At 35.6% G+C, this 22445-nt stretch overlaps 1 protein-coding gene across 1 annotated transcript in view; it reads right to left on the bottom strand.

The window, feature by feature from the left end:
• Nucleotides 1-22445, bottom strand: part of DOCK3 (dedicator of cytokinesis 3) — a 404078-nt gene that overhangs the window by 315730 nt on the left and 65903 nt on the right. The window contains exon 3 of the mRNA XM_029243318.1: nucleotides 18419-18459. Coding sequence (XP_029099151.1) covers nucleotides 18419-18459 — 41 coding nt within the window. The remainder of the gene's footprint in view (nucleotides 1-18418; nucleotides 18460-22445) is intronic.

Raw genomic sequence — 22445 nt, 5'->3', positions numbered from 1 at the left:
TATGGATACACAAAATATACATAAAAATATACCTCATATGTCATATATATAACATGTGTGTCATATATATATATATATATATATATATATATGGACATAAAAGTATTTTTGAGAACTGGAAGACTCTGAAAGGTGAAGAGAAGAAGGCAAACCAACTGGGATTGAGATGCAAGAAATAGCACAATGGTGAACTCTCTAGATTTTCTTTTACCTTATGTATCCACTACTTGAAGCTAAAAAAGCTGGAGACCTGGAAACACCAAAAGGCACAAACAGAAAAAGACCCTAAAAAACCCTGTTCTTTCTAGTTTAAGAACCAGGAAAGGATCCACCTATCAAAACAAAAAACTTTTCAATAATAACCACTATATTGCTTCCAAATACCACCCAAAAAAAGCAATGGCCCAACTCCCACCCACACAAGCAAGGTCAATTGGAGGGACTGAACTTTGACCCTCATCAGGCTGTAATGTGGCACCCAAACTGGTACAGTATCAGAGAAAACCAAGTTAAGAGCCAAGACCTTCTATGCCAGTAGGCAATAATAAGCCACCAGCACTCTGGCAGTGGAGACTACTGTTCAGGGGGCACCTGAACTTCCACCCCTAACAAGTATTAATGAGATTCCCTACATCACCCTGCTGTGCTGGTATAAGAAGAGGCCAAGGGGAGAGCTGAAACTTTCACCATCACTCAGAAATAACAAGACCACCACCCTCCTCCTGGTGTCATTGAAGGCCACATGGGCAGCAGTAAGGAAGTACTACAATGCCTTCCAACCAGTGAATAATCAGTGGAACACTAGTAGGAAGCTGGAATTCCCACACAAGGAAAAACAAGGAGCCTTCACCCTTTGGTGTCAACAGAGGCTAAGTGGGAAACATGGGATTCAAACCCCCTTGGCAATAATGAGGTAAAACCCCTCTTCCCTCTGCAGAAGCACTGTCACAAAAAGCCAGGTAAAATTGAAGGTTTAAATAAAATACAGAGTCTCATAATACCCAAAGGTCCGGGCTTCAGTTGAAAATCACTCATCATACCAAGAACCAGGAATCAAAGGGCATCAAAGGGACATGGATCCTACTAACTACTTCATGGACTCCATCAGGAAGCCTGTCCATGAGCCAATGGAGATGCCTCACACCTGCAGATCTTCCCAACTGGCCCATGAGCATCCCCAATGCTCTGCACACTCCATCACACTCCCTAACTCTGTGGCCAGTTCCCTGTGCACACCACCAAGGGTGGTAATGAGTGCAAGCCTGTGTACATGGCTACTAAGCACATGCAGAAAGCCATTCAATTCTGCAGAATTGGGAGAAAGCACATAAACTTAAGCATGCAGCACCACCCTAGGTGAAGCAAACAAGAGACTGGCAGCAACCAGCCTAACTTTGCAGGACTGAGAAAAAGCATACAATCTTAGAAATTCCACCCCAAAAAAGAGAACAAGAAGTGTGGAGTAGGTGCATACATAGCAAAGGTCTAAGAAAGCCTCAGAATAACCAGCAGGGCTGACAGAAGATACTTCTCTACCGAAGACAGTCAGTAAAAATGGAGGAGGTGACTGCTTCTTCAAATGGAAAGACAGCAAAGCAAGACTTCAAGGAACATGAAAAATAAAGCAAACATGATACGATAAAAAGGGGACACAACAACTTTCCAGTAACCAACTCCAAAGAAATGAATCTGTGATGTGTCCAATAAAAAAAGTCAAAATAGTTGTTTTAAGAAAGCTCAACAAGGGAGGGAGACGCAAGAGGGAAGAGATATGGGAACATATGTATATGTAAAACTGATTCACTTTGTTATAAAGCAGAAACTAACACACCATTGTAAAGCAACTCTACTCCAATACAGATGTTAAAAAAAAAAAAAAGCTCAACAAGCTACAAGAAAACACAGAAAGATCATTCAATGAAATCAAGGAAACAATACACAAATAAGTTTAAAAGATGTACAGAAATCATAAAAAAGAACCAAATAGAAATTCTGGAACTGAAGATTATAATGAATTTAATGAAAACTGCAACAGAGAATGTCAACAGCAGACTTGATCAAAAAGAAGAAAAACTTAGTGAGACTGAACACAGGAACCTTGAGGTCATCCAGTCAGAAGAGAACAAAAGAAAAAAATTTTAAAGAGCAAAAAAAGTCCATATGAATTACAGAATACCATAAGGGGAAACAGTCTATGTAGTATTGCAGTTCCAGAAAGACAACGGAGGGAGAAGGGTTAGAGGGCTTATTTAAAGAAATAAGGGCTGAGAACTTCCCAAATCTTGGGAGATTTGGACATCCAAGTTCATGAAGCTAGGTCTCCAACAATATTCAACCCAAAAAGGTCAATTCCAAGACACATTATAATAAAACTGACTCAAATCCAAGACAGAGAATTTCAAAAGCAGCAAGAGAAAAAAGGTTTGTAACTTATCAGGTAAACCCAATAAGGCTATCAGTAGTACTCAGCAGATATGCCAGGCAAGGAAACAGTGGAATAATACATTCAAAGTACTGAAAGAAAAAAATTGCCAACTAAAAATACTGGCAAAGATGTCTTTCAAGATTGGAGAAATGACTTTCCAAGACAAAAACTGAAAGAGTTCATCACCACTAAACCTGCCTTATAAGAAATGATGAAAGAAATTCTTCATCTGAAATGAAAGGACATAATTAGTAACACCAAAGCATGTGAAAATACAAAACACAGTGATAAAGATAAATATATAGTTAAATTCAGAATACTCTAATACTGTAATATGGCAACACATTAATCAATTAACTAGGGGGCTTCCCTGGTGGCGCAGTGGTTAAGAATCCGCCTATGAATGCAGGGGACATAGGTTAGAGCCCTGGTCCGGGAAGATTCCACATGCCGTGGAGCAACGAAGCCCATGCGCCACAACTACTGAGCCTGTGCTCTAGAGCCTGCGAGCCACAACTACTGAAGCCCACGTGCCTAGAGCCTGTGCTCCACAACAAGAGAAGCCACCACAGTGAGAAGCCTGCGCACCGCAACAAAGAGTAGTCCCCACTCACCGCAACCAGAGAAAAGCCCATGTGCAGCAACAAAGACCCAATGCAGCCAAAAATAAAATTAAATTAATCAATTTACTATAAAGGTTAAAAAACAAAAGAATTTAAAATAACTATACCTACAACAATTTGTCAATAGATACATAAGAAGATGTAGATTGTGACATAAATATAAAATGTGGAAAAGAGGAATAGAAGGGAAGAGTTTTTATATGAGTTTGACGTTAAGATGTTATCAGTGTAATAAAACAGACTGTTGTAAGACATCTTATGTAAACTTCATGGTAACCATAAAGAAAAATCTGCAGTAATACACAAAAGGATGGCATTAGTAAGTGAATTAAATTCACCAATCAAAAGGCATACAGTCACTGAAAGAATTTAAAAATATAACACACCTATATGCTGCCTACAAGAAATTCAACTCACCATTAAGAATAAACATAGGCTCAAAATGAAGAAATAGAAAATGATATTCCATGCAAATGTAAATCAAAAGAGAGCAGGGGTAGCTATACCTATATCACACAAAATAGACTTCAAGTCAAAAACCAGACAGCATAAAGAATGATTATTTAATGACCAAGGGGTTAATTCATCATGAGAATATAAAAACTGTAAATACATATGCACCAAACAACAGAGCACCTAAATATATTAAATACTAACAGAGCTGAAGGGAGAAACAGACAACAATATAAAAACAGTAAGGGATTTCAATACACTTTCAACAACAGATGGACTTTAAAACCAGGAAATCTGTAAGAAATCATCAGACTTAAATTATACTTTAAACCAAATGATCAGAAATACACAGAACATTCTATTCAACAGCAGCATTCTTCTCCTACACACATGGAATATTCTCCAGGAGAGATAACATGTTAGGACACAAAGCAAGCTCAAGTCTTAACAAACTCAAGAAACTGAAATTATATTTTTTCTAACAACAATAATATGAAACTAGAAATAAATTAACAGGAAGAAACAGGAAGAAAACTGGAATATAAACAAATAGGTAGAAATGAAACCACACCATCCTGAAAAACCAATGTATCAAAGCAGGAATCAAAAGAGAAATCAGCCTGTGTCCTCTAAGATGGGCGGATAGCACTTCCCTCAGGGTCCATGCATGAGGAGGGCAACAGACATGTCTATGGCAGGCGTAGCAGTAACTCTTAGCATGTGGCCTGTCTCTGGTTGGGTTGTAAATTCAGAAGGCAGGACCAAGACTGTATTCCTCACAGTCACATTGGGACAAAGCAGAAACTAACTGTTTGCATCTGAAACCATCTTACCCAGCAGCCCCCAGGCAGGTTTACCTTAACATCATTCTTCCTGCTGCCCGTCCTGCTCAGGGCTCCAGAGACGTAGGTCCCAGGGCTTCCACCGATCACCCGCTCCTGGGAGTTTTTTGTAAACCCCACTTACTGCTTTTAAAATTGTGTGACCAGTTCAACCATGTAGGAAACGATCCTGAAGTCCACCACCACGTAATCACTGTTGATGCTGTGATGCTGTATTTTTCTAAAATTGCACATGTGTGTTTGTGTGTGTTTTTTAAAACAGGTGTCCAACTGTATGTATGGTTTCTATCCAGCTCTTTTCACTTAATGTGAATTTCTGTATCATTAAATATTTTTGAGAATGTGGAAAAAAAGAGAAATCAAAAAATAACTTTACACAAGTAAAAGTGGAAACACAACATATGAAAATTTATGGGATGCATGAAAAGCATTTCTAAGATGAAAGTTTACAGTGATAAATGCCTACATTAAGAAAAAAAGAAAAACCTCAAAAAACAACCTAACTTTATATCTCAAGGAAATAAAAAAAAAAAGAACCAATTAAGCCCAAAGCTAGGAAAAAAGATCAGAGGAGAATAAATGATAATAAAAATAAACATAAAATAAACTTAAAACAACAGAAAAGATCAAAGAAATTAAGACCTAGCTTTTTGAAAAAATAAACAAAATTGAAAAACCTTTAACTAGACAAAGAAAAAAAAAGAATCAAATAAATAAAATTGAAAATAAAAGAGGAGACACTACAACTGATACAACAAAAATACAAAGGATTGTAAGAGACTACTATGAACAATCATACATCCACAAACTGGATGACCTAGAAGAAATGGATAAATTCTTAGAAATATACACCCTACCAAGACTGAATCATGAAGACAGAAAAAATCTGAACAAATCAATGACAAATAAGGAGAGTGGATCAGTAATTTAAAACCTCTCAACAAAGAAAAGTCCAGTACCAGATGGTTTTACTGGTGAGTTCTACAAAGATTTAAAGAAGAATTAATACCAATTCTTCTCAGAGTCATCCAAAATAACTTAATAAAAGGGTACAATTCCAACTCATTTTACAAAGCCAGCATTACCTTGATATCAAAACCGGACAAGGACACCACAAGAAAAGAAAATTACAGGTCAATATTCTGATGAACATAGATGCAAAAAAATTCTCAACAAAATATAAACAAATAAATTTCAACGTGACATTCAAAGAATCATACACTGTTATTAAGTTGGATTTATCAGTCAAATGCAATGATAGTTCCACATATGCAAATCAATAAGTAGGATACACCAGTTTAACAAAATGAAGGATAAAATCATATGATCGTCTCAATAAATGAGGAAAAACCATCTGACAAACTCAACATTTCCCTGATTATTAGTGATGTTGTGCCTGCTGGCCATCTGCATTTCCTCTTTGCAAAAACGCCTATTCAGTTCTTCTGCCAATTTTTTAATTGGACTTCTTTTTTAATGTTGAGTTGTATGAGCTACTTATATATGTTAAATATTAACCCCTTATCAGTCATATCACTTGCAAATATCTTCTGCCATTCAGTAAGATATCTTCATTTTGTTGATGGTTTCCTTTGCTGTGCAAAAGCTTTGAAGTTTAATTAGGTCCCATTTGTTTATTTTTGCTTTTGTTTCCTTTGTTTTAGGAGACAGATCCAAAAAAATATTGCTGCAATGTATGTCAAAGAGTGTTCTGCCTATGTTTTCCTCTAGGAGTTTTAATAGTATCCAGTCTAACATTTAATCCATTTTGAGTTTATTTTTGTATATGATGTTAGAGAATGTTATTTCATTTTTTACATGGAGCTGTCCAGTTTTCTCTGCACCAATTACTGAAGAGACTGTGTTTTCTCCATTGTATACTCTTGCCTTCTTTATCATAGATTAACTGACCGTAAGTGTGTGGGTTTACTTCTGGGCTCTCTATTCTGTTCCACTGATCTATGTGTCTGTTTTTGTGCCAGTACCATATTATTTTGATTACTGCAGCTTTGTAGTATAGCCTTAAGTCAGGGACCATGATCCCTCCAGCTCTATTCTTCTTTTTCGACATTGTTTTGGCTATTCAGGGTCTTTTGTGTTTCCATATAAAGTTTAAATTTATCTGTTCCAGGTCTGTAAAAAATGCCATTGGTATTTTGATAGGGATTGCACTCAATCTCTAGACTGCCTTGGGTAGTATAGTCATTTTAACAATATTAATACTCCCAATCCAAGAACATGGTATATATCTTTCCATCTGTTTCTGTCATCTTCAATTTCTTTCATCAGTGTCTTACAGCTTTCCGAGCATGGGTCTTTTACCTCCTTGGGTAGGTTTATTCCTAGGTGTTTTTTTCTTTTTGAAGCAATGATAAATGGGATTGTCTCCTTAATTTCTCTTTCTGATAGTTCGTTGTTAGAGTATAGAAATGCAACACATTTCTGTATATTAATTTTGTATCCTGCAACTTTACGAAGTTCATTGACGAGCTCTAGTAGTTTTCTGGTGGCATCTTTAGGATTTTCTATGCATAGTATCATGTCATTGGCAAATAGTGACAGTTTTACTTCTGCCTTTCCAATCTGGACTCCTTTTATTTCTTTTTCTTCTCTGACTGCTGTGGCTAGGAATCCAAAACTACATTGAATAAAAGTGGTGAGAGTGGACATCTTTGTCTTGTTCCTGATCTTAGAGAAAATGCTTTCAGCTTTTCACCATTAAGTACGAAGTTAGCTGTGGGTCTGTCATATATGGCCTTTATTATGTTAAGGTATATGCCCTCTATGCCCACTTTATAGAGAGTTTCTATCATAAACGATATTGAACTTTATCAAAAGCTTTTTCTGCCTCTACTGAGATGATCATATGGTTTTTATTCTTCAATTTGTTAATGTGGTGCATCACACTGATTGACTTGCAGATACTGAAAAATCCCTGCATCCCTGGGATAAATCACACTTGATCATAGTGTATATCCTCTTAATGTATTGTTGGAGCCAGTTTGCTAATATTTTGTTGAGGATTTTTGCATCAATGTTCATCAACGACACTGGCCTGTAATTTTCCTCTTTTATGATATCTTTGTCTGGTTTTGATATCAGGGTGATGCTGACCTCATAGAATGAGTTTGGAAGTGCTCCTTCCTCTGCAATTTTCTGAAGTATCAGAAGGATGGGTGTTAACTCTTCTCTAAATGTTTGGTAGAATTCACCTGCGAAGCTATCTCGTCCTGGACTTTTGTTCGTTGGGAGTTTTTAAATAACTGATTCAATTTCATCACTTGTAATTAGTCTGTTCATTAGAAAATATGAAATAGAAATTTTTCTTCCTGGTTCAGTCTTAGGAGATTGTATCTTTCTAAGAATTTATCCACTTCTAGGTTGTCCATTTTATTGGCATATAGTCGTTGATAGCAGTCTCTTATGATCCTTTGTATTTCTGTGGTGTCAGTTGTAACTTCTCCTTTTTCATTTCTGATTTCATCGATTTGGGCCCTCTCCCTTTTTTTCCTGAGAGTCTGGCTAAAGGTTCACTTATTTTGTTTATCTTTTCAAAGAACCAGCTTTTAGTTCACTGATGTTTTCTACTGTTTTTTTAGTCTCTATTTCATTTATTTCTGCTCTGATCTTTATGATTTCTTTCCTTCTATTAACTCTGGGTTTTGTTTGTTCTTCTTTCTCTGGTTGCTTTAGGTGCAAAGTTAGGTTGTTTATTTGAGATTTTTCTTATTTCCTAAGGTAAGCTTGTATCACTATAAACTTCCTTCTTAGAACTGCTTTTGCTGCAGCCCATGGGTTCTGGATCATCCTGTTTCATTTTCATTTGTCTCTATGTATTTTTTTATTTCCTCTTTGATTTCTTCAGTGATCCACTGGTTGTTTAGTAGCATATTGTTTAACCTCCCTGCTTTTGTGTTTTTCTGCAGTTTTTTCTTGTAGTTGATTTCTAGTCTCATAGCATTGTGGTCGGAAAAGATGCTCGATGTGATTTCAATTTTCTTAAATTTACTGAGGCGTGTTTTGTGGCCTAGCATGTGACCTATCCTGGAGAATGTTCCATGTGCACTTGAAAAGAATGTGTACTCTGCTGCTTTCAGTCCAATCCTAATTCTTGACAAACAATTTCTGTAACCTTGTGGGTCTTGCCTTTATAAGCTTCCCCCATTTTGTAGTCCAGTGGAATACAATTCAAGTGCTGTCTTGGATTTATGCTTCCTGGGCTGCAGTCCTAACAACCCCAAATAAACTTTTTTTTTTTTTTTGGCCTCAACCAGGTCTCCATTCTTGGAATTCTTGGTTAATGATATCCTAGTTTTGATATGGTACTATAGTTTTCTAAGATGTTATCAATAAAGGAAACCAGGCAAAGGGTACACTGGATCTGTTTATATTATTTATTATAAGTGCACATAAATCTTTAATCATCTCAAAAATATAAAGTATAATGATGGAAGAAATTTTTGCATATTGGGGTATGGGGAAGCCATTCTGGCTTATACATGATTTGGCCTGAAATTTATGTCAACTAGAACAGCCTGGCTTACAGTCTGTCAAACATACATTGCATATCTGCTTTCACCATTAAAGAAAAGAATGCATTATCTAGAAGTAAAAAGAATGTCCACTTTGAAGACAGGGATAAATGCCTCCCTTCTTATGACACCAATGCTAGTACTGCTTCAAAGATAAGGTTTTCCTCCCAGATGCCAAGGTCATACTGACTCACTGTGTACCAGCTAATCTCTTTTGAAACCTTGAAGGAATGGAGCCCTGTCATGTTTGATGCAGTTCTTTGTTCTTACAAGATATAAAACTGTGCTGAAAACCGTGCTTCTCTGGAGTGCTTTGGTGGAGGCTGCACTCCAGGCTGGTCCTCAGCTTGGCTCGAATAAAAACTCTCTTCTATTCCTTATGACAGAATGCTTACTTAATATTTCTCAACAATAACAACAACAGGATCTGTCTCCATCAAAAACAACTTAGAAGTCTGAAATATATGCCAAATGTTTTTAGACACTGGACAACCAGCAGCACAGGAATGTGATCTTGGGAGAAGAGAAACAAATTAAATGAGTCATACAATTTTCCAACGCTTTTTGCCTGGAGGCCTTTATTGATCAGAGAGTGACAGCACAGAGTAAGCCACTGTCACTAAGATTAAAAGCCAAACACCAGTAGGAGAAGGCTGAGAGAGCTGAATTTTGTGGGGCAGAAAACAGAAGGGAATCATGAAGAGAAAGAAGTACAGAATTCTTCAGAGAGATTCCATTGAGTATTTAGCTGAAAACTAAGCTGCAGTTACAGAGAGTGAGACTCTATGTGGCCAAGGAAAGAGTAACTAATAATTGACAGCTATAAGCTGAACAATTCCTAGAGCATACCTAAGACTGGTACACATTAAAGTTCTAATCGACCACAATGGAAAGAGCTCAGTGAACACATGGTTCTTCAAATAAAGATCCAGTAACACTGCATGTTAAAAGTAAGGTCAAACAGGGGCTTCCCTGGTGGTGCAGTGGTTAAGAATCCGCCTGCCAATGCAGGGGACACGGGTTCAAGCCCTGACCCGGGAAGATCCCATATGCTGCGGCGCAACTAAGCCCGTGTGCCACAGCTACTAAGCCTGAGCTCTAGAGCCCACAAGCCACAACTACTGAGCCCACGTGCCACAACTACTGAAGCCTGCAGGCCTAGAGCCTGTGCTCCGCAACAAGAGAAGCCACGACAATGAGAAGCCCGTGCACTGCAATGAAGAGTAACCCCCCACTCACCGCAACTAGAGAAAGCCCACGCACAGTAACAAAGACCCAACACAGCCAAAATTAATTGATTAATTAATTAATTTTAAAAGTATATATGCTGATTATCCTTTAAAAAAAAAAAAAGTAAGGTCAAACAACCCTAGAGTAAAGGCTACTATAGGCACACTCTAACAAACCTTAAGGATCAAGCTGAATTACAAGTAAATTAAGTGCCTGCAAAAGTGAGTTCAACTTTTTTTAAAAGATGACAAAATTCAGATCAAGAAATTCAACAATATAGCTTCAAAATTCTAGAAAACAAAACAATTTCCAGATATGTAAAAATTTAAACCATAACCAGGAGAAAAAGCAGTTAATAGCAAGAGACCAAAAATGATATATATTGGGAACTAGCAGAAGTTTACAGTGCTATTAAAATTTCTCCAAGATTTAAAAGAAAACATAAGGGAAGTGCTATCAATATACAAAATGGAACAAAATGGAAATAACAGAGCTGAAAAACAGAACATCTAAATGAAAACGTTCATTTGAGGTGTTTAATCGCAAATTAGATACATGAAAGAAAGAGTAGCACACTTTAACACCTAGTATTAAAACTATCCAAACAGACCTGGGGGAAAAGACCGAAAAATAAATTAAATTAGAAGTAGAAATCTTTGAAATATTATAAAACAGTGTAACATATGTGGAACTGGAGAACCAAAGAGAAGTAGCAATATTTCAGGAAATCATTTAAAAATTTTTCTAAATTAGATGAAAAACACAAACCCACAGATATAGGAAACTCCATGATATAAATTTGGATGAACACACACATACACACACAACACCAAAATATATCATAAGCAAATTGCCCAAAACAATGATAAAGATAAATCATAAAAGCATCCAGAAATCAAAACAAATATTTAAAAACACTATAGTACAAGAAACAAAGATAAGAATTAATAAAGACTTTTCATTAGAAATACTATAAAGCCAGAAGACAATGAACTGACATATTTAAAGGGAATTGTATAAACCCACGCACATATTGTCACCTTATCTTTGATAAAGGAGGCAAGAATATACAGTGGAGAAAAGACAGCCTCTTCAATGGTGCTGGGAAAAGTGGACAGCTACATGTAAAAGAATGAAATTAGAACACTCCCTAAAACCATACACAAAAATAAACTCAAAATGGATTAAAGACCTAAATGTAAGGCCAGACACCATCAAACTCTTAGAGGAAAACATAGGCAGAACACCCTATGACATAAATCACAGCAAGATCCTTTTTGACCCACCTCCTAGAGAAATGGAAATAAAAACAAAAATAAACAAATGGGACCTAATGAAACTTAAAAGCTTTTGCACAGCAAAGGAAACCATAAACAAGACCAAAAGACAACCCTCAGAATGGGAGAAAATATTTGCAAACGAAGCAACTGACAAAGGATTAATCTCCAAAGCATACAAGCAACTCATGCAGCTCAAAATCAAAAAAACAAACAACCCAATCCAAAAATGGGCAGAAGACGTAAATGGACATTTCTCCAAAGAAGATATACAGATTACCAACAAACACATGAAAGAATGCTCAACATCACTAATCATTAGAGGAATGCAACTCAAAACTACAATGAGGTATCATCTCACACCAGTCAGAATGGCCATCATCAAAAATCTACAAACAATAAATGCTGGAGAGGGTGTGGAGAAAAGGGAACCCTCTTGCACTGTTGGTGGGAATGTAAATTGATACAGCCACTATGGAGAACAGTATGGAGGTTCCTTAAAAAACTACAAATAGAACTACCATACGACCCAGCAACCCCACTACTGGGCATATACCCTGAGAAAACTATAACTCAAAAAGAGTCATGTACAAAATGTTCATTGCAGCCCTATTTACAATAGTCAGGACATGGAAGCAACCTAAGTGTCCACTGACACATAAATGGATAAAGAAGATGTGGCACATATATATGATGGAATATTACTCAGCCATAAAAAGGAAGGAAACTGAGTTATTTGTAGTGAGGTGGATGGACCTAGAGTGTGTCATACAGAGTGAAGTGAGTCAGAAAGAGAAAAACAAATACCCTATGCTAACACATATATATGGAATCTAAGAAAAAAAAAAGAAAATGGTCAGAAGAACCTAGGGGCAAGACGGGAATAAAGACACAGACCTACTAGAGAATGGACTTGAGGATATGGGGAGGGGGAAGGGTAAGCTGGGACAAAGTGAGAGAGTGGCATGGACATATATACACTACCAGATGTAAAATAGATAGCTAGTGGGAAGCAGCCGCATAGCACAGGGAGATCAGCTCGGTGCTTTGTGACCACCTGGAGGGGTGGGATATGGAGGGTGGGAGGGAGGGAGATGCAGGAGGCAAGATATATGGGGACATATGTATATGTATAACTGATTCACTTTGTTACAAAGCAGAAACTGACACACCACTGTAAAGCAATTATACTCTAATAAAGATGTTAAAAATAAAATGAAAATAAATAAAGGGAATTGTATACCCAATGAAAATATTTTTGAAAAATAAAGGTGAGTAAATCCAAAGCAAATAAAATGCATAGAATAAAGACGAGAAATCTGTGAAACAGACCAAAAAAAACCCTTTTAAGTCAAAAGTTAAGTTGAGAGGATCAAAACAACAAAAATCTAAATAGATTTGACCAAGAAAAATAGAGGACACAGCTCCCTAAAGCCTAGAATGAAAGAGGGATCATCACTAAATGTCTTACAGACATTAAAAAATAAATAGCATGAATATCTAGGACAATTCAAAAATATACTGAAATAGAAAAATCTCTTGCAAAATACAACTAATCAAAACTGAGAGAATGTGTTAGACAAAGATACTGAAGATAGACTATAAGCCCCAACCAAAAACAAAAAAAAATTTAATGACAAATTAGACTTCCTCAAAATTAAAATCTATTCTTCAGGGCACAACAGTAAGAAAATGAAAAGGCAAACCACACAGTGAAAGAATATATTTACAAGAACTTGTATTCAGAATAGAGTATTCATATAACTCAATAAGAAAACAACCCAATAAAATATGGATGAAAGATATGGACACTTCACAGAAAAAAAAAAGAGGTTAAAGGACAATAAACATTTGAAAAGGTGTTCAACCTCTTTAGTCATTAGGGAAATAAAAATTAAAAGCAAAGCAAGAGACCACTAGCTCATCCATTAGAATGTCTAAAATTAAAAAGACTGAAAATAAAAAGTGTTGCTGAAAAAGTGGACCAATTGAAAGTCCGATACTTAAATTTATACTTAATTTTGGTTGGGTTCCCACCATTAACTGATAAGAAGTACCCACTGTGCCTCAACTATCTCTACAAACAACATGGTTTATGCTGCTGAACGCCTGCTTTCCTTCCAGGAATGTGGAATTTTGTTACATGCTACACAGAGGTTGCATACAGGACCAGTGCCTGATAAAAACTCTGGCTATGAGTCTCAAGCAAGCTTGCCTGGTTGGCAACATTTCATATGTGTTGTCACAATACTCCTGGGGGAATTAAGCTTCTCCTGTATGACTCCACTGAGAAAGGACTCTTAGAAGCTTGTGCCTGGTTTCCCCAGACTTTACCCCATGCACCTTTGCTATTTTGATTTGTAGCCTTCCACGGTAATTATTCACAGCTGTGAGTACAATTACATAGAGTCCTTTGGGTCCCCAGAGCAAATCTTCAAGTCTTTGGGTCTTGAGGGCCTCCAAACACAACAACAAATAAGCATGACACAAAATATCACCTAGCCTTCACTTCCTTCATCTCCCACCATCTTCTCCCCCACTGACAACAACACAAACACACTAATAATAAGATCCATTAATGGAGAACATTTAAAATGTAGCTATTAGGTAAATTCCAGATCACAAACCCACATTTCAGTACAGAATAACCATGATAAAATGTCAATTTTTTTAAAAGTTTTCAGTTAGGAGAGCTCCTACTGATGATAATTAGCACTTTCCTTCATTAAAAAAAAAATCATTAGATTAGGTCTCATTATGACTTGGTGTATGACCAAGTCTGTATTAAAATGAACCATCACAGCTACAAAGTAAGTTGAGAGACTGAAATGATAATGTACCACAAACTACACATATTTAAAGTGTAGAATTTGATGCTTTGGCATATACATACACCAGTGAAACCATGGCACAATTAAAATAATGACATTTGAATCACCCCCCAAAGTTTCCTCATACCTTTTTGTAATCTATCCCTCTCTTCAGGGATAGATTGGCAGGCAACCATGTAACTGGTTTAAGGCATTATAAATTACTAGCATTTTCCAGAATTTTACCTAAATCAAATTTGAAATGTTCATCAGTCCTCCACTCACAAAATCACCACTACAGCCTTATTTATATTCCCAAGAATCTACATCTACTTCCTTCCTTTCACCCATAACCTACTGTGGTAACTACTCTACCTTCTCTCTCCTTATCACTCAACCCACTAGACTCTGGCTTTCTGCCACTATCATCCTATGACTACATGGGATTCTCTAAAACATCACCAATGGCCTTCTGTCAAACACAATGGCCCCTACTCAGTACCCATTCTATTCTACTAGACTACTCTGCAGTACTTGAAATCATTAATTACTCTGTTATTTAAAAACTTTCTTTTCCTTAGCCAGCTATGACCTCCATTTCTCAAACTCCATGTGCTAGTACCTCTTTTTCTGTCCTCCAAGACGCTGGCAGTCTTTAAAGTCTCATTTCCAGTCCTATGCTATCATAGCAGTTGTTGTTATAGCAACAGAAACAAATATTTACTGTACTGTTACCATATGCTAGGCGCTGTGTTAAGAGCTTCATATAAGCTCATTGATTTCTAACAATTCTACAAGATAAGTAATGTTACACTCATTTCAAATTACATACAAAATTAAGAGAGAATAGTATATTGAACCTCCACAAACCTACCACCCAATGATCAATGTTTTGCCAACCTTGATTAATTAATACCCACGTACATATTCTTACCCACTGCCATACTTTAGAGCAAATTTCAGAAATTACCCATAAGTACTTAAATATGTATCTTTAACAGGTGCTTACTATTTCTCCAATAAACTCTATTTCATGGTTATACTGTATGGCAAAAGTGAATCTGTGTCTCTGTTACATGACAGATTCCCTGTTGCCAAAGAGACATAATCCAAATTCCTTAGGATTCCTTACAGTCTTTTGTATGTAAGACTCTGTAAATATGGATCCGATGTACCTTTCCTACCTTACCATCCATCACTTTCATCCAGGCACTATGCCCTAGCCAGTTTGGACTATTTACCATTCCCTGAACATGCCTTGCAATTTCACACCTCTATACCTCTGTTTTTGCTGTGTAAAACATTCAATAATGTCCTGTTCCTATCTGGCAGAATTCTAGGTATCCAGTTGACAATTCCTGTATAAGAACTGATCCTGAAACCACAAAATGAAAGTAAATATAAATTCTCTTGAATTTCATTCCTTTTCTCTTGGGCATATGCTTTATAAAATGCACAAAATTATCATCAAATATATGTTCTCCTTTTCCTTAATTTTATCTTATTCTCCTACTTTTTAATTCACAAAACTTAGTATTACATATTACCTGCATATTATACTTCTCTTAAACTGTACAATTTTAATATATGGTCACAAAAATATATAACTGAAAGGGCATTTTATAGTAAAACTTTTTATACAAAGAAATGCTTTACCATTTACTAATTATTTCTGAATGCTATCTAGTTCAGACACTATTTTATTTGGGCTATTTCAAGTTTTAATATTAGTATAAATTGTACATAACTAAAGACATAGTTTAATTAGTAAACTTTTTCATTTTTCTTTAGCCACTAATAGCTATGAAAAACCTATTGAAATTTCTAATTATTATGATCATAATATTAAGATAAATAAAAGATACATAGGGATGCATTTTTTAATCATTCTATGTGTGTAAAATCACTAAGTGATTATCTTTTACAAACATGAAAGAATTTTCAACATAGTTCCATAAAATACCACTGCCACAGGGTGAAATTTAGTTAATACTGTATTTCCATCTGTTAATTTTTTTAAGTTTAAGAATATAAATACTAGCTACCAAGAGGTATATACATACATGTCGCTAATAAATGCTACAGTAATCTAAGATTCTAGAATGGAGTTGGTATTACCAAAATACACAACCTCAAAAGTACTACATTAGCCCAAACTAAAAAAGTTAAAGGAGTCTGATCAGACAAAATGAGCTCTAACACTTCTTTTCTTTTTTTTTTTTTTTTTTGGCTGCGCCACTCGGCTTGTGGGATCTTAGTTACCCAACCAGGGTTTAAACCCGGGCCACCGCAGTGACAGCACCAAGTTGTAACCACTGGACCGCCAGGGAATTCCCTCTAACACTTTAGATTAGTGTCATCTGGTTCCCTCATTTTGATTAGCTTATCAAATCATTGCTAAGATTAATCACAAAATGGCCTCTCCCACAGGCTGTAAACACCTTTGTTGCAGGAAAAAGAATTTGGAAAATAGGTATGAGATTCTGAGCACTTCTCCTTAACTCTAAAATAGAACTCTGATTAATCTGCTGGAGAAGCCACATGGAAAGATAGAGACCTTGAGGTTACAACATGTAGCTATTTTGGTGATCCAGCTGAGGACAGCCTTCTAGCCATCCCTGCCAACATACCACACGTGTGAGTAAACCCTTTTGGACATTCCAGCCAGCTGAGCCCCCAGATAACTGTAGCCACAAGTGGCGTCACCTATACAGAATGATGATTAGTTTTAGTCCACTATATTTTGGGGTGCTTTGCAGCACAGCAATAGATAATATTGTAAGGGTATCATCATTCATGTCCCACTTAACAAGGTTTTCAAGCCACACACTGTGCATCAACTGATATTTTAAAGACAAAAATAAAATAATTTCAAAGACCACTGTCTCCACACTGATCCCCAAACCCTAGTATTTGAAGCAAGGTGGTGGGGTGGCTAAGATCACAAATATTAATAAAAATAAATAAATAGCACGTAATATCACAAAGTACAGCTTTCCAATCATTTATAAGATTTCTCATTTATTCAAGTTCTAAATTTTTGACAATTTCAAATCAAGGTAACAAACATAAAATACAAATAGAAGTTATTTCCACATGAGCCTTCCTGAGATGGAAATAACACCTGAAAGTGTGTCTTAAAACTAGAGACACAAGGTAAAAAATTACATACGAGCAGTGGTTCTTAACTGGGTCAATGTTACTACCACCACCCCACCTACCTCCCACCCCCCAGGGCCAGGGCCTTTGGCAATGTCTGGAGACATTTTTCACTGCCACAACTTGAGAGGAGATGTTAGTGAGTGGAGGTCATATATGCTGCTAAATTTCTTATAATGTACAAGATAACAAAGAATTATCTGGCCCAAAATGTCAACATTGCCAAGGATAAGAAGCCCTAGCTATGAGGAATGAAAGTATGAAGATATTGTCTTCTTATGATCACTACCTTAAAAACTAATGAAACAAGTGATTCTACTGGCAAAATTGATGATTGCAACTCTGAAAATTTTTATTTTTTAATAAAAGTAATGTGATAATTTTGGTATTTTCTACATAAGAAAAAGCATAATACACTAAATATTAAGGCTACAAAAAATATATAAGAAAAACTGATAATATAAAGTAAAGCAGAAAGAAGTTTTTGCAAATGCATTACTGGAAAAAAATGTTGCTACATGTATTATAACTACCAATTAACATATATTTTGTTTGATCAAATTACTATTAATTGGTAATAGAATAAACACATAAATCTAGTCCATAAAAATAAGCATTTGGCACTTAAAAGTCTTATTTAAATTCATATTTTAACAAGAACATTATGATCAACAGAGATGTATCTAACTGAACATTATTTTTAAAGTTTTTTCCATTTTAGAAATAAATTCATCTAACTAATCACATGACTATACAGGACTAGGCCTATGAAAAAGTCAATGTACTTTTGTCAACTGTTTTAAGGAAAAAATATTAAATGTCCTAAACAGGCTTTTTCAAAATAAGTTTTGCATCTATTACCATACACACACTTTTCTGTCCTTTTTAAAAGGTCATTTTAATACTGCTGAGACAGAGTAGAGTCTGATACAGTTCTATAAAGGAAAGAATGAGTGTGGTTAGTGTAAAAGATTCAAAGACCGACAAGTAAGAATTGTTTTTATATCAAACAAATATACTTAGGCTGCTTTCTACATTAGAAAAGGTAACAATAAACTTTTCATTACCTTTACATTTGGCTTCTTTGTTGAAACTCCTCTATACCAACCTAAAACAAAGCATACAAAAGATATTAAAATCATATTGTTGTCACTTTCTGTAAGAGACATTATTTTTAGGATAATTAATTAATGCAAAACTTTCTAGTAAGTTTTAGGCACTTTATGCCTTTATTAAGCGTAGTTTACTCCAAAAGAAATAATCTTACAATAAATACAACATTCCCAATTTTCATCAAAAAGTACAAAATCCCTTTCAACTGAATAAGACAAAAAAAAAAAATTAGAAAAGATTTCAGAGGACATATATTCAACTCCTTGAAAATTCCCAGAGGAAACCGTTAGGGGTTAGGAAAATGCCAAAATCATATAGCTTTTTTGGTGGCAGATAGGGAGTACAGCCCAGACTTTCTATTTCCTGGTCTCACTGACTCTCCCATGCACTAAACTACACCACCCTCATTTCTTGGCTTTCCAGTTGCTGAAGTTGACATCAGTGCTTCATTTATTCCCTCTCACCATTCATAAACAGCAATAACAATGAAAGTTAAAATTACACAATAAAAACAATTTTCAGAGAAAGGAAATTTTTTTACCAACTTTTCTTAAATCCAATCTATTATTTTCAGAGGGTTGCTACAGTTTCTCTACTTGGGTTTAAGGGGAAACAACTCCAATGAGTAGAAGAGGAAGCTAAGAGTTATATTTAAAGGAGGAATATGAAGAAAAAAGAAAGAGGAGATTGTTGATAGCTAATATTAACTGAGAGCTTACTATCCTTAATTCCATGTTCTGAAATTGAGTTGTTCCATGTATTAAACTTTAAGTTCCACAACAAAGCCATGAGGAAAACAATCAACTTTTTCTCCCCTGAAATCATAACAAACAATAAAATAATACCCTTATTTCTGTTTAGTACAACACATGAGATCATAAATTTGAATAACTCAATTTACACTTGAGAGTCTCAAAATCTTCATTTTTGGTAAGTGATAACCTTACCAATGTGACACTTTACCATATCTTAAACAGGATAAAGAATGACATCAGCAGGTATGGCAGAGTAAGGACTGCCAAAAAAACCCTATCCTCAGTAAAATCAATAATAACACTGGCAAACACTGTCAATATCAACTTTTTTAGAACTCTGGAAGCAAACTAAAGACTTGAAATATTCCAAAGAGTATTTATTCAAGAAATCTGAATCTCAGTCAGAACCCTCTTAACTTGCCCTATCCCATCTCCCTCTCCACAGCCCTGTGTTAAACTTGAAAACCAGTCCCTCAATTCACAGGGAAAACCAGAAAACTAACAGCCCCTGAAGAGGACGGAAAAGAAGAAATGCAGGAAGACCTAAATAAATGAAGAGGTTTACCATGTTCACGAATTATAAAACTTAGCACTGTTAAGATATCAATTATCCCTAAAATGATCTATAGATTCAATTCAATCCCAATCAAAATCCCAGAGAAATTTTTGGTAGGGTATTAACAAGTTCTAAAATTTAAAAGGAAAGACAAATGACTACTATAACAGTCAAAACAATTTTGAAGAAAGAAAAAATTTGAATGACCCACACTACCTGATTTTAAGACTTAATATAAACCTACCATAATTGAGAGTGTAATACTGGCTAAAGAACAGACACAGAGATCAATGAAATAGATTGTAAAATCCAGAAATTAACCCACACATAAACGAACAATTGATTTTTGACAAAGGTACAAAAGCACTTCAATGGAGAATTGAGTCTTTCAACAAATGGTGCAGAAACAATCAGACATACATATACAAAAAGAAAAAAAGAACCTCAACCTATACCTTGCACTATAAACAAAATTACCTCAAAATATATCTAAAAGTGTAAAACTTATACAAGGACAACAAGAGACCATTTTTGTGATCCTGTGGCTAGACAACGATTTCTTAAGCACACTCCATATAAGAATAAATTTTTAAGGTTATACTCCATTTATAATTATAAAATATTGCCTATACTCCCAGTGTTGTACAATATATCCTTGTACCTTATTTTATACCTAATACTTTGTACCTCTTAATCCCCTACCCCTATATTGCCCTTCCCCGCTCCCCTCTCCCTACTGGTAACTACAAGTTTGTTCTCAATTAACAAATGGGCAGAGACCTGAACAGATACCTCTCCAAAGAAGATATACAGTTGGCAAATAAGCATATGAAAAGATGCTCAACATCATATGTGATTCAGGAACTACAAATTAAAACAATGAGATACCACTGCACACCTACTAGAATAGCCACTATCCAATACACTGACAACACCAAATGCTGATGAGGATGTGGAGCAACAGGAACTTTCATTGCTGATGGGAATACAAAATGGTACAGCCACTTTGGAAGACAGTTTGGCAATTTCTTACAAAACTAAATGTACTTTTATTACCACAAGATCCATCAGACTCACTCTTTGGTACTTACTCAAATGAGTTGAACACTTATGTCCACATAAAAACCTGCACATGGATGTTTATAGTAGCTTTATTCATAAGTGCTTAAACTTAGAAGAAACGAAGATGACCTTCAATAGGTAAATAGATAAATAAAACTGTGGTACATCCAGACACTGGAATATTATCCAGTGATTTTTTTAAAATGAGCTATCAAGCCACAAAAGGACATGGAAGATATTTAAATGCATATTACTAAATGAACAAAGCCAATATGAAAATGCCACACAGTGTATGATTCCAACTATATGAAAATCTGGAAAAGGCAAAACCATGGAGACAGTAAGAAGATCAATGGTTGCCAAGGGTTAGCAGGGAGGGAGGGATAAATAGGTGAAGAGAATTTTTACGGCAGTAAAACTACTCTGTATAATACTATAGTGGCAGTTACATGTCATGATATATTTATCTAAACCAATAGTGTGTACAACGCCAAGAGTGAACTCTGATGTAAACTATGGACTTTGGGTGATAATGATTTGTCAATGTAGGTTCATCAGTTGTAACAAGTGGACCCATTCTAGTGAGTGATGTTGATATTGGGGGAGGCTGCACATGTGTGAAGGCAGGGGGTATACAGGAACTCTCTGTACTTTCCACTCAATTTTGTCTAAAACTGCTCTGAAACATAAAGTCTTGTTTTTTTAACGCATTTACTATATGTAATCCCACACCTAGGTATTTTCCCAATACAAAAAAAGCCTACACTAAAATCTATACTCATTATTTATAACAACTTTATTCATAACAATCAACAACAGAACAACTCAAATGTCCATCAACTGCTGCACAGATAAATAAAATGTGACTTCAACCTGTATGATGAAATACTGCTAAGGAAGAACACACTACAGATACATATGACATGAATGGCTTTCCAATGCATTATGCTAAGTGAAAAAAGCCAGACACTATATAATGTGTGATTCCATTTATATGATACTCTGGAAAACACAAAACTAGAAGGACAGATCAGTGGTTGCCAGGGTTGAGAGAAAGGGGTTGGGAAGGAAGTTTGACTACAAGGAGCATGATGTTATATTTGGGGGTGGTGAAAATGTTCTATATCTAGATTGTGGCAATGGTTACAAGATTATGCATTTGCCAAAATTCACAAAATTCTTATAACTATACTCCAAAAAGGATGACTCTTCCTGTATATAGGTTACACCTCAATAACCTGACTAAAATAAATACACACACAATAGTATACTTCACATCTACCACAATGGTTAGAATTTTTATTTGAAATTTTAACAGTATCAGGTGTTGGCAAGAGAATGTAGAGCGATCACATACTGCTAGTGAAGGCGATAATAAATGGTCCCCACTTTCAAAAACAATGCAATATTATCTGCATATTGTATGACACTGAAATTCTACTCCCATATATTATCCCCTATACAACAGCATTGAACTGGGGATATTACTCACTCTAGAGGAATTTTTAGAAATCTGTGGGGTGGTCTGAGTTACCAGAGAAGATATTAAAAATATTTATATTTTGAAAAGACAAAGATTCTTAGAAGAAAATATAGGAGTAAATCTTC

This window comes from Monodon monoceros, unplaced genomic scaffold (assembly GCF_005190385.1).
Source record: "Monodon monoceros isolate NGI ecotype Baffin Bay Population unplaced genomic scaffold, NGI_Narwhal_1 Super_Scaffold_3, whole genome shotgun sequence".
NCBI lineage: Eukaryota > Metazoa > Chordata > Mammalia > Artiodactyla > Monodontidae > Monodon > Monodon monoceros.
Note: the sequence above shows the minus strand (reverse complement) of the source record. Positions and strands in the feature narration are given on the sequence as shown.